General features: G+C 34.4%; 2 protein-coding genes and 1 long non-coding RNA gene across 8 annotated transcripts in view; all 3 read right to left on the reverse strand.

Annotated features, from left to right (window-relative positions):
* The window catches only part of Axn (protein axin), a 101,763-nt gene extending 98,759 nt beyond the window's left edge, over positions 1–3,004 (reverse strand). For 2 of the 3 annotated variants that reach the window (XM_075290957.1, XM_075290956.1), the window contains exon 1: positions 1,541–3,003. The gene's annotated coding sequence lies outside the window, so the exon portion shown is untranslated. Of the gene's footprint in view, positions 1–1,540 lie in introns of all 3 variants that reach the window. The other variant, XM_075290958.1, reaches the window with a different exon arrangement.
* Positions 1–14,061, reverse strand: part of LOC142221293 (uncharacterized) — a 278,541-nt gene that overhangs the window by 101,275 nt on the left and 163,205 nt on the right. The window lies entirely within an intron of this gene.
* Positions 7,238–14,061, reverse strand: part of NijC (Ninjurin C) — a 32,806-nt gene continuing 25,982 nt past the window's right edge. Inside the window, exons 2-4 of one of the 4 annotated variants that reach the window (XM_075290946.1) lie at positions 8,447–8,623; positions 8,118–8,348; positions 7,912–8,048 (exon numbers count right to left, since the gene is read on the reverse strand). In XM_075290946.1, the coding sequence (XP_075147061.1) occupies positions 8,145–8,348; positions 8,447–8,623 (381 nt within the window). In that variant the 3' untranslated portion in view covers positions 7,912–8,048; positions 8,118–8,144. Of the gene's footprint in view, positions 7,610–7,637; positions 8,070–8,117; positions 8,349–8,446; positions 8,624–14,061 lie in introns of those variants that run through there. The other 3 variants (XM_075290948.1, XM_075290945.1, XM_075290947.1) reach the window with 3 other exon arrangements.

Here is a 14,061-nt window from a genome sequence, read left to right on the forward strand (position 1 = left end):
TGGATTTTTATACTTATTGGACCTCCTCCGATTAGAAAGAGAAAATGTCCCTTCCGTGTTTGCACGAACTTAACGAAATTCCGTACATCTTGTTCTTTGAAGCGAATACTTTCCCATTTGAACAATTTCAGAAAAGTAATTTTCCATCTCAAATGTTAGTATTGGCTGTTTTGACAGCTGACTCTCGCTTTCAAAACGTTTTCATTGAGTCTGAAGTAAGTAAAACGGTAGAACATTTTGGAAGCTGCTTTGAGGATGCAAATAATTTCGTCCACATTGTGGCTGTCAAAGTAAGGTAATGACCCAAAAATATGCCAGTATGGATGCTGAGAGCATCAGTTAAGGTAAATTGTGTTTGCACCGGGCACAATTGAACGGATTCTATAATTAAGAATTTTTTCACAAATTTTGTTTAGCCCTCTAATGCCCAATCCCGCCTTTAGGCGGGCTTCGTTAAATCGGGAAGCTTTTAGTAAAACACACCTTAAGACAACAAAAATGGGTAAAATACAAAGATAACTTAGTAAAATCTGTTCAAGAGGCTTTGCAGCATATACTGAATTTTACCGCATAAATTTTTCTTGTTTTGTTTTCTTGTGTCGTTAACATTGAATATTTAATCAGCTGGCAAAAAATTGGGGCATTAGAGGGTTAATTTATTATTTATTAGTTTAGGTTAGGTTAGGTGGCAGCCCGATGTATCAGGCTCACTTAGACTATTCAGTCCATTGTGATACCACATTGGTGAACTTCTCTCTTATCACTGAATGCTGCCCGATTCCATGTTCTCAACTCAATGACAAGGGACCTCCTTTTTATAGCCGAGTCCGACCGAGTCCAAATTACAGTGAAACCACTTAGAGAAGCTTTGAAATCACAGAACAGAAATGTCACCAGCATTACTGAGGTGGGATAATCCACCGCTGAAAAACTTTTTGGTGTTCGGTCGAAGCAGGAATCGAACCCACGACCTTGTGTATGCAAGTCTGACATGCTAAACTAAAATAAGTTAATTAAAATTGATTGTACTTTGTATATAAGAATGGGTGGTATATTAATGCAACACTTATGTCTGCAAATTTTCCCAAGATCAAGTAAAAGAATGACCACATCTACATATAGGTTCCATTTCTAAAATTTCCCTAATTTTTAAGGGTGGCACTAAATTTCACATAAGCTGACATTAAATTACTATTACTAAAAATATTTGACGATATTTGAGGGCCAACAACAAAAATATCAATACGATTTTCGTACCGAAATTAAAATTTTGTCTGCGATTTGAACATTAGTTTCACACAAAATTCGCTAATCGTTGGGGAAAATGTCTTCGCCGTTCTATAATATTTTTACAACAAAATAAAACGAGAATTAAGTATCTTTTTTTTCAAGATTCAAATGGTTTGTTGCATCTTGCTAAAATTCATCATATTACGACATACTAGAGTGTAACAATTTTGAGAGAAAAATCACAGTAGGTATGTGATGTATATGTGTGCATTCAAGTTAAAACATAAATGAGACATCAAATTGTACACACCTTTGAAATCACTGCGACGACGAGGACAATCAATTAAATGTAGGTGTGCTGCTGTGCTGCCAACAAAAATCAGGAAACCCCAGTAAATACACAGAAGCTTTTTCAATGCTCGCTAGGATACTACAATAAGAGGATTGTTGCAGTTGTGGATGTTTGCGTATTTCTTGTTGCTGCTGATGTTGCTGTTGTTGTGTGGGTGTGGACGGGTTGATGACAATTGCTCGGCTGATATGGTTAAACAACTTTTCATTTGTTACTGGAGGGGAAACGGAATATTGTCGTAGTGATATCGATGGAACGCAAGGAAATAAGTTTCTCATTTTGATTCAATGCTCATCAGATTTTCATCACAGTATGCAGGCAATAAATGCAACTCAGTTCTGCCACCATGCAAAGGACATTTAACAATTTGCAAAAGTATAATTTTTAACAAAAAATGATAACAATAAAACAAGCGACCGCAAAAATATGACACTATTGATGTTGGAATCGCATACACACATTGGCTTTGAGTGTAAGGCTTACATTGCCCCCTCCTCTGGCGTTTCGGTGTGAAGGTATGTGGGGTGTGAGTCTTCATTCATCAATTGCAACTTGGGATGTGACGCGATTCTGAGGCAAAGTTATTCAGTACTTTAAAGGACTGGATGTGGCCTGTAGAAAAGTTTTGTTTTATTCTTTGGATATTAACAATCAAGGACGCCTGCCGCCGCAAGTGTTGAAATGTGTGTGGTATGTTTTAGCACCATCAAGGGGGGATTACAATTTCATATAGTAATTTAGTTAAGTATACTTTAGTCCGTCTTTTGGCCAATATTGGCCTTTGATTGCATTTGACTTTTATTTATTCCTAGCTCTTAATCACACATTTTGTTTCTAATTAAATTTATGAAGCAAAGTAACACCACTAACGAAAAGAAAAAATTGTTATTTTTTTATTGATGAATGATTTGACATTTGGTTGTCACTATGTACCGACTACTCCTTAGGTATGTAGTCGAATGTAGTAATCAAAATTCAATACACAAATCTGGTTATGATGGATTTCTTTAAACGTTTTTATATTTCCACTTTTTTGGCATTTAACAAGTATTGGCCTTTCGTCGAATTTATAGCGTTTTTTAAATGGTTTCTTAGATTCATCACTGAAAACAGACTTCTATTATATTTCATGTTCTGTTATCGAACTTTGACCGATATTCGATATTTTTCGATTTAATGAACGGAATCACATTTGTTGTTGTTTTCTTTCTTGTTGGTGTTTGGTATAATTTATTGTTTATTGGACGTTGAAACTGATATGAAATTTCGGCTAATTTAAATGAACGGAATCAAACGATAGACTTTAGAAGATTAACTAAATAATTTAATTAGATTTTTAACTAGTTTTTTTTGCGCGACTACGAAGAAACGAATTTATTTTCACGTCTCCTTCAACACTTTCGTCCGAAGTAAGGTTATGTCCAGTGTTGCCAAAGTTTACGATAATAACTATCGATTATTCAATATGTCATCGTTTCAAATGCCAATCGATTGTACAGTCGATTAATTGTTTAGCATTGCCAAATTTCTAATTGAGTTTAAAATGCATTGGCAACGTTAATAGAAAATAAAACACGTTATAGCAATTCAAATTAACCCTTTAATGCCTAAGCCCGCCTTTAGGCGGGCTTAATTTAATAAGGAAGCTTTTAGTAAAACACACATTAATACAACAAAAATGGGCAAAATAAAAACAAAACTTATTTGAAACTATTCAAGAGGCTTTGCAGCATATGCTGAATTTTACGGTATAAAATTTTCTTGCTTAGTTCTCTTGCTTTTGTGTCGTTAACACTGAAAATTTAATCAGATGGCAAAAAAATGGGACATTATAGGGTTAAGTCGATGGTATCCGGTTTACGGTTTTACGTTTTTTTTTTGACAAATTGGGATTTAGAAATTTTTAATTTGAAGGGTAAAATCTAGGGGTGTGCGCATGACACGAGTGATTCACGCGTGAATCACGCGAGTCGTGAACAAAATCCAATGCAATTCTCGTGAATGTGCGTGAATGTGACTAAAATAAATATGTCGTGCGTGAGAAATAAAGTCGGTTCGTGATTGTGCGTGAATAAAATTTCTTGAAAATCGCATTCACGAAAAAAATCAATATTTAATTCTTACTGAAATTCTGAAGTTAATTTAGCTGCGGAACTATATTTTATTTTTGAATTTTGTTACTTTTGCTCACTTCTGGTTGGAAAATGTCGTTAGTCTCGTGAATTTGTCGTGAATCGTGCGTGAGTACAGGTTTTCATTTCATGAATGTGCGTGAGTGTGATTGGCTACCACACGTATGGTGCGTGGGCGTGCGTGAATAAACATTTTGTTTCGTGAGTGTATTTGAAATTTCACTCACGCGCAAACCTCTAGTAAAATCTTAATATTCTGATAGAGTAATGCTGCTACTGCTCTTAAGGTGAGTATTATGTTCGGGTTTTCCACCAACCCACTAAATTAAAAGTGCAAAAATATTTTTTGAAGATTCAGTGTTGGCAGTATTTTTCGGGCTCTTGTCCCCAAATTTTACCAATAATTTTTTGGCAAGTTTTTGGAAAAAAAACTAAAGGTATACTCTGCTATAGAAAATCCTTAAAAAATTAAAAATTTAAAAAATATGCAAGTTTTGTTATACCATTAATTCGAAATTCGAAAATTCCCCACAAAAATCCCCAAGACCCCAACTCAAAAATTTTGTCAATTTATGGGTGAAAAAGATCCAAGGTATTGATTGCGAAACATTTAATATTTCTAAATAAAGTGATTCAAAAAAGTCACCGTCAAAACAAGGTGGTTTTCAGCTTGAAAACTGAATATAGTACTTACCTTTAGGGGTGAATTCGAACACTACACAATGCATCTCTGGAGGATCGTGAGAATAATAAGCCTTCAGAGACCTCAATAAGTAAAATCTAGGGATCGGTCTACATGGGGGCTATATATATAAATATGGACCGATATTGACCATTTATTGTGTTTTTTCGTTTCGTTAAGCCCAATATCCGGTAACCTATAGCACAAATAAGTCTTTGCTTCAAGGTTCAAGCGAGATCGACTCAGAATTTCACTACGACCAAGAATATGCATGCTTTTTGAGATCTCATACCAATATTTCTATGCGTACACTGAAAAAAATTTTCACGGTTCCAAACATATTGTCTTTACGCTAATGATTTTGGTATTGATTCTGAGCTAAAGAAGCGGGGAATTGAAGTCAGGATATCTTTAATACACAATTCACATTTAAATTTGAGTTTTGTGTGCTAGGAAACAAATTTTAATTCATTCGTTTTCAGCTATTTTCTTCGTGTGCTATCAAAGCGCTTTAAAATCGTGGTAACTATAACTTCCAAATTCAAATCCGACTTCAAGTACAAATTATACTATGTTTCAAGTGTAAAACGCCTTGAAGATACAAAAGTCAAAAAATTTGAGGACGATTTCAGTAATTTTGAAGATTTTTTTAGAATGCTAATATTTAGGACAATCAGGTTGGTTCAACATAAGGCAATAATCGGGTTGGTTCAACGAAAACTAGAAGTGTCTACATTAAAACAAGTATGTACGGCCGTAAGTTCGGCCAGGCCGAATCTTATGTACCCTCCACCATGGATTGCGTAGAAACTTCTACGAAAGACTGTCATTCACAAATTTCAACTCACATGGTTGTTAAATATCATATGCTACCACCACGTACCAAATTTCAACCAGATCGGATGAATTTTGCTTCTCCAAAAGGCACCGGAAGTCAAATCTTGGGATCGGTTTATATGGGAGCTATATATTATTATGGACTGATAGGAACTAATTCCTGCATGGTTGTTGGATACCCTATACTAACATCACGTACCAAATTTCAACCGAATGGGAAGAATTTTGCTCTTCCAAGGTGCTCCGGAGGTCAAATCTGGGGATCGGTTTATATGGGGCCTATATATAATTATGGACCGATATCGACCAATTTTTGCATGGGTGTTTGAGGCCATATATTAACATCACGTACCAAATTTCAACTGAATCAGATGAATTTTGGTCTTCTAAGAGGCTCCGGAGGTCAAATCTGGTGATCGGTTTATATGGGGGCTATATATAATTATGGACCGATATGGACCAATTTTTGCATGGTCCATATACTAACACCATGTACCAAATTTCAGCCGGATCGGATGAAATTTGCTTCTCTTAGAGGCTCCGCAAGCCAAATCGGGGGATCGGTTTATATGGGGGCTATATATAATTATGGACCGGTATGGGCCAATTTTTGCATGGTTGTTAGAGACCATATACTAACACCATGTACCAAATTTCAGCCGGATCGGATGAAAATTGTTTCTCTTAGAGGCTCCGCAAGCCAAATCGGGGGATCGGTTTATATGGGGGCTATATATAATTATGGACCGATGTGGACCAATTTTAGCATGGTTGTTAGAGACCATATACAAACACCATGTACCAAATTTCAGCCGGATCGGATGAAATTTGCTTCTCTTAGAGGCCTCGCAAGCCAAATTTGGGGGTCCGTTTATATGGGGGCTATACGAAAAAGTGGACCGATATGGCCCATTTGCAATACCATCCGACCTACATCAATAACAACTACTTGTGCCAAGTTTCAAGTCGATAGCTTGTTTCGTTCGGAAGTTAGCGTGATTTCAACAGACGGACGGACATGCTCAGATCGACTCAGAATTTCACCACGACCCTGAATATATATATATTTTATGGGGTCTTAGAGCAATATTTCGATGTGTTACAAACGGAATACAAAGTTAATGTACCCCCCATCCTATGGTGGAGGGTATAAAAAAGTTTACTTAGATCCAAAGATTTTTACCTTCCCTTCCTTTGTAAAAATTTAGGTTTCGTAATCTTTAATACGACGCAAATATTTTTTCAGGGATGTAATAGGTACCTGAAATAAATCGGGCTGCCACTTTAACCTAACCTACCCATTTTAAAGTGAAATCACCTAACTCTAACTAACAAAACGACTAAAACCAAAGGTTTAACGACTTTTGGACAAGAATAAAAAAACTTTAAATCAGAGAAATTCGTCTTCTATGCTAAGCAATATTCACATTCGAATTTTAAGCACAAGAAATCTTTGGCCGACAATATTTTTTAAGTGTATAAATAAAACGACAATGTTGAATTTGTAATTTAGATTTGCAATAAAAAATATTCACCTATAATCTTCTAATTCGTCAGTTTAGTTTGTTTAATCAACAGTTTCTTTTATTGCATAGAACAAAAATATAAACAATATATTTACAATTTAATTCAATTTAAAAAATATTCGATTAAAAAAATGACTCAATTAATTTTTTAATCAAAACACAAGATTCGATCACAACACAACAGTTCGATCAATTAATTTCCTAGTTGGCCTTGGTAGTACCAGTTGGATCACTTAATTTAGCAATTGAATCAAAAGAAAGCAATTATTTTTTTCTGTATGTAATGGCAAACGAAAATTGCTTATATTGTTTGCTGTCATTATTAATGTTTTCTTTAACGTTGGCTATTTCATTTTTGTTCTCTCTACTTTTTTTGCAGTGAAGCATCAAATAGTAACTATTTCTTTGAGTGTATATAACCATATATGTACGGTTTTCTATACAATTTTTCCCTGGGTATCAAGAAAATTCACAGCAGTATTCACAATGTCAAATTTATTGATATTTAATTAATATATGAAATATAAAGATAATTTTATTGATTAAGAGTCATCAAGGGTTGAAAAATGTCTACGTCAAGAGTTGGACTCTTCCGATCTTATTTTGTTTACTCTTAGCTAGGAATTTAATAATCAGTTCAGTTCTTCTTCAGATCTATAATGTCCACATCATTCCGTAGATCTGGTATGGCGGGATCGAGACCAAAATTCATTTTAATAATATCACAGAACACTGAGAGAAATATAAAGCCATTTATCACATGGTTCAATACATCAGCTACGGCACGTTCATTTTTCCCTTTGTGGATACTAAATGTGGATAAAACCAACAATAGCACACCAGCACCAATCTAAGGGGAATGAATAAAAATCAAACACTGTGCTTCTTGTATTTTATTAAATTTTTATAAGAATTTTATCGGTTTTTTTATTTTATTTTTTTTTAATTATGCTAGATTACGATTATATGTATGTATGTGTGTATATATAAAGATACATTTTTATATATGTACATTATAGATATGTATATATATATATAGGCATATAGAGATGTGAGTTATATTGCAATTGTGCTTAATTTCGAATTTAGGGCTCCTTTTGATGTTGATCCAAGAGACGCAAAGGCTGCGATGAGTATTCTATTCCGAATCCAGAAATAACCACATTTATAACAGATATGACAAAGACAACAACCATAATTATATCATTCAATATAATGGCGGCTGTTTGATCCTGTTTGCGATTTATATTAAGGCTTCCGATGATTACAAACAGTATGCCAACCAACAACTGTACAAAAGGAAGGAAAAACTATATGAAAATCGAGGAAAATCGAAAATTGTCTTTCAATATACATACATATCCATATGTACATATGTATGCGGCTCAATTGAGTCCATTTAGATAGTCTCCCTGCGATGGCGGTAATCGTGAATCAAATGCCGATATGAACAAATTGATCATAGTGACAATAAAGGCAAATCCAGTGCGTATGTGATTGATAAAATTCGCCGATTCATGGAATTGGGGCAAATGCATTCGGCAATCACGCATTAGACTCAGGGACAAGCTAAGGATACCGGACAGGATCTGAGGCAATAGACATACATAATATACATATACATATGTTCGTATATACATACTTACAAACAAACATACAAAATAGTCAATAAACGCATCACACTTACCTGTAATATGATCGAGAGACTGATCAATATTAGCATTAACTTGTAGAACTGATGTTGTTCACCAACTTGTAATATGTACTTGAGCTGTGAAGCATTAGCTGTTAGAAGAGCTATATCCAACATCCCTTGGGCTATGGTCTTCTTTGTGGCATATCGATTGGCATCCATTCCCTTCATCTGCATTGAAGAAAAGTTAACATTAAAGTGAATAAATAAAGAATTTTGAGTTTATGTCAGTAAATTATTTAACTTTTTCCCCATCTTAGGGTAGGTACTATGTTCGGTTTTCGAGTTGAAAACCACTTTATTTTCGCGATTACTTTTCCTTAAATAATCAAAATTATAAATTAAAACTAACTTATTCCTGTAAAGTCTTGCCGAAATCTAGAGGAACAACACGCAAAAAAATAATTCTTTCCTCCCAAACGAAATTTTAGACAAACAAAGTTCGTTTCTCATTTGCTTTTCGCTGTAAGGAAGTGTATTTGGAAGAAAAGTATATACTTTTTGTGATAAACGTTTATTCTTTTCCAGGATGAAAAAACAATTTCATAAAGACTAGCTCAAAAAAAATATTATTTTCTTGCTAATTGCATTGTCCCTCACATCTTTCTCACATCCACGAGGATTTTTAGTTCTTAACACCTTTTCCTGTAATACCAACAATGTAGAAGAAATTATACGATTTTATAAATTTTTAAAATTTTTTTTTACCTTTCGCCTGGACGGAGAATCGAACCGCGGACCATGCACATTGTAAGCCAACACACTAACCACTGAGCTATGTACCTGTTATGGTCATCAATAGATAAATATCCATATAAGTTATATTTATATAGCATAGCTTGCGGCGCCCACGAACCAAATAAACAAAGTTTATTTAACAGAAACAAACATTTAGTTTGGCACCGTGGAGCAGTGGTAGCTACGTCCGACTCTCATGCCAAGGGTCGTGGGTTCGATCCCTGCTTCGGCCAAAGTTTTTTTTTTTTGCTTTTGTTTTTTTATATATATTCCAGATATATTCGGAAGATTCCGAAAAAATTTTCAACATTACATTGTGGTATATTAAATTTTGAACTGTAAAATGTGTCTTATTAAAGACCTAAAGTCAGAAAAGAACAGTGTTTGATATAAACGAAATGGTCTGTGTTGTTATTTCATAAATAACTTTTTTTATTGAAAAAATAAAAATTTTGAAACAAACGAATTTTTTTGGTGATAAAAGTTTAAAATTTTCGAAGCAATTCAAAAAACTCTAACAAAAGAAAAACGTTTTCGGTACACGTTTTCCAAACGTTTTTTTTCTTTGCGTGAAGAGACTACGCATCAATTGAGTTAATTTGTCTGCTTCATATTGAATTGTTTTAATAAAGTAACCACGAAAATTTCAACGCGAAAAGCGAACATAGTACTTACCTTTAGGTTATATTAACAATCCATTGTGAAATCACATTAACTAAAAGTACACGCAAAAAAAAATTCTTTCCTCCTAAACGAAATTTTAGACCAACAAAGTTCGTTTCTCATTTGCTTTTTCCTTTAAGGAAGTTTATTTGGAAGAAAAGTATATACTTTTCCAGGATGTAAAAACAATTCCATAAAGCCTAACTCAAAAAAAAAACAATCTTTTCTGGTTAGTTGCATTTTCCCTCACATCTTTCTCACTTCCACGAGGTTTTTTAGTTCTTAGCACCTTTTTATACTCTCCACCATAGAATGGTAACGGGGGTATAATAGGTTAGGTTAGGTTAAAGTGGCAGCCCGATTAAGTTTCAGACTCACTTAGACTATTCAGTCCATTGTGATACATTTAACTAAAAGTACATATTACATATGGGCACTTCTAGTTTTAACCACTGAACCTTCTCTATTATTTTCTTTTGTTGAACCAACCAGATTGTTCCAGAAATATTAACAGACTGCTTAAGTTAACGTTTTCCAGGTCCGCCAGTAATCTAAAGCTTATGTTATGCCCCTAAAATTTGCTTTCGCATTACACAAAATGCAGGACACTCACAACAAGAGGTGTTTAATTGATTCCTTTTTTGCAAAATCGCCTATCAGGTAGCGACCCGTTATAGCAGATATCAGGAGTGATAACTGACGTCTTGAGAACACTAGCATATCTAGTGTGCGGTTCAAGTTTAAATGGGGCCATATTTGCTTGGTGTCGTTACAACCCTTGCAATTATCCCATCGAACATTTGCCATCATGACAGCCTTCTCACGCAGTAAGATCTTGCAGGTAGCCACAGACATACCAACAGTTTCTAGTTTCCCTGGAATATGTAAGGTAGTTCCTAGCCTTGCTAACTCAACGGGGGTATAATAAGTTGTTATTCCGTTTGTAACACATCGAAATATCGTTTTCCGACTAAGAAGATATAACCATGTCCGTCTGTCTGTTGTAATCACGCTACAGTCTTCAATAATGGGGCAATCGTGCTGAAATTTTGCTCTTTTGTCTTTTGTCTGCAGGCAGGTCAACTTCGAAGATGGGCTACATCGGTCCAGGTTTTGATATAGTCCCCATTTAAACCGACTTCCCGATTTGGGGTCTAGGGCTTATAGAAACCGTAGATTTTATCCAATTTTCCTGAAATTGGAAATCTCGAGATATTTTAGGACCATAAAGAGGTATGCTCAGAATGGTGAGTATCGGTCCATGTTTTGGTATGGTCCCCATATAAACCGACCTCCCGATTTGGGGTCTTGGGCTTATAGAAACTGTAGGTTTTATCCAATTTGCCTGAAATTGGAAATCTAGAGGTATTTTCGGACAATAAAAAGGTGTGCCAAAAACGATGAGTATCGGTCCATGTTTTGGTATGGTCCCCATATAAACCGACCTCCCGATTTGGGGTCTTGGGCTTTTATCCAATTTGCCTGAAATTGGAAATCTAGAGGTATTTTCGGACCATAAAGAGGTGTGCCAAAAACGATGAGTATTGGTCCATGTTTTGGTATAGCCCCCATATAGACCGATATCCCGATTAAACTTGGGTTTCTAGAAACCGTAGTTTTTATCCGATTGGTCTAAAATTGTAAATATTCTGGTATTTTAGGCTCACAAAAACGTGTATCGGATAAAGTTTTTATCGGTCCATTTGGTAAGGCCTCCAAATAGATCGATTTCAGGGTATAGAAGGCCCATTGATCATGAAAATTGTTTGAAACTCAATGTAAAATTTCCAGATTTTATTTATTTATGAAATTGGTTTTACATCAAAGAAGAATCAACATTTATCACAAGAAGTATACATTTTTCTTCCAAACAAACTTACTTGCAGCAGAAAGTAAATAAGTAACGATATTTGTCTAAAATTTCGTTTGGGAAGAAAGAATTATTATTTTGCATATAGTTTCGATTTATTTTTCAATTTTAATTTAAAGTAGGGACGGTTATCTAAATAAATATGTTGTGCAATACTAAGATTCGTCGTTTCGGAACTTGCATATTCTTCATCAGCATCTTCTAATTGCAGCGAAAGTACACCCAGAAAAAAGTGACCCCTTCTTTAAGTTAAAATGAACTCATTGTGAAGAAAGTTGAACTTCGTATAGCGCCAAAGACATTTTTATTTGTTTGAACGATGTGATTTTCGTAGAAATTAGGTATAATGCATTCCATATATTAGTTAACGTTTCCCTACTAGGGACTGTTATCTAAATAAATATGTTGTGGAATACTAAGATTCGTCGTTTCGGAACTTGCATATTCCTCATCAGCATCTTCTAATTGCAGCGAAAGTATTAACCACTTAACAGAACAAATTCGATGCATTTACCGAAGCTACTGTGAATTACGGTTGAACCTCCCGAAAAAGGGTTTTTGGGTTTCGGTCGAAGCATGGATCGAACCCACGATACCCTTGGTATGCAAAGCGGAGGTATTAATCATTGCTCCACGGTGTCCAACTAAATGTATGTTTCTATTAAATAAAGTTTGATTGGGACCGAAAACGATGCTATATAAATATAACTGTTTGACTGTTGATGACAATAACAGCTACGTAGCCCAGTGGATAGCATGTTGGCTTACAAATTGTATGATCCGCGGTTCGATTCGCCGTCCAGGCGAAAGGTAAATTTTAATAATTTATAATATCGAGTAATTTCTCCTACATTGTTTGTATTACAGAAAAAGGTGCTAAGAACTAAAAAACCTCGTGGAAGTGAGAAAGGTGTGAGGCAAAATGCAATTAGCCAGAAAAGATTGTTTTTTGCTTAGTGTTTATGAAATTGTTTTTACATCCTGGAAAAGAATGAACGTTTATCACAAAAAGTATATACTTTTCTTCCAAATAAACTTCATTACAGCGAAAAGCAAGTGAGAAACGATCTTCTAAGACACAATTCTTTTTTAAATTTGGATTTTGTGTACTTGCTTCTAAGAAGCAAATATTAATTTTTCGTTTTTTCAGTTTTTTTTCTTCGTATGCTACCAAAGTCCTTTAAAAACGAGTTAACGACAACTTTAGTTTGCAAATTCAGACTCGACTTCCAGTAGAAACATTGCTATATTGCTTCAAGTAAAAAACCTCTTTAAAATAAAGTGTTGAAATACATGTCCTATATTTTTTTTGCTTTGTAGATGCAATACGACAACATATTTAAAGACAATTTCATTAATTTTAAAGAATTTTTCTAAATTATTGAAGCCAAGTTGACTCTAGCCCAAAAATGTTTTCTTTCATGTTATGATACCCATTTTTAAGTCAACTCACTTAATTATTAGGACAATACGACTTCATTGAAAAGTTTATCGACTTTATTGCTAAGCAAAATTTGCATTCGTATTTCAAAGATATGAAGTCTTTGACCTCACGACAATATTTTTTCAGTGTGTCGAAATACGTCTTCAGTGCATTGTATGTATTACTGAAAGAATTTTTTTCTGAGGAGCGGAGTTTTAGACAAGCGACATTTTCTGTTCACTTTAAAAATGTACTTTAAAAGAAAATAAAAGATATTTGAGACAATCGTCAAGGCACACTGAAAAAAATATTGTCGTGAGGTCAAAGATTTCATGTCTTTAAAATACGAATGCAAATTTTGATTAGCATAGAAGACGCATTTCTCTGATATAAAGTTTTTTCCTTGTCCAAAAGTCGATAAACTTTTTAATGAAGTCGTATTGTCCTTATAATTAAGTGATTTGACATAAAAATGGATATCATAACATGAAAGAAAAATTTTGTGGGCAAGTACACAAAACCCAAATTTAAAAGAGAATTGTGTCTTAAAAGTATCCTTACTTTTATTCTCCGCTTCTTTGGCTCGGAATCAATACCAACATTTTTAAAGTAAAGACAAAATCTTTGGAACCGGACATGCTTTTTTCAGTACTCTTTCAATTAATTAGGGTTTATTTGCTCTCAAAGAAAACAACAAAGCGGAATTTCTTTTGACTAAAATATTTAAATATTTTTGTTTTTGGGTGCAAGACACACAATTTATCTCTTCATCTTTTCGAAAACTGCGAAATCAAATCATCGTGGGGAGTGGTGTAGTTGGAGATTATTTTGTATTACTTCAAAAAGTTAAACTTTCGGAAGACACATAGGACCAAATAGATAGAAATTTCATTGAAATTAAAAATCCGGGTAAGC

This window comes from Haematobia irritans, chromosome 1, assembly GCF_050003625.1.
Source record: "Haematobia irritans isolate KBUSLIRL chromosome 1, ASM5000362v1, whole genome shotgun sequence".
Taxonomy (NCBI): Eukaryota; Metazoa; Arthropoda; class Insecta; order Diptera; family Muscidae; genus Haematobia; species Haematobia irritans.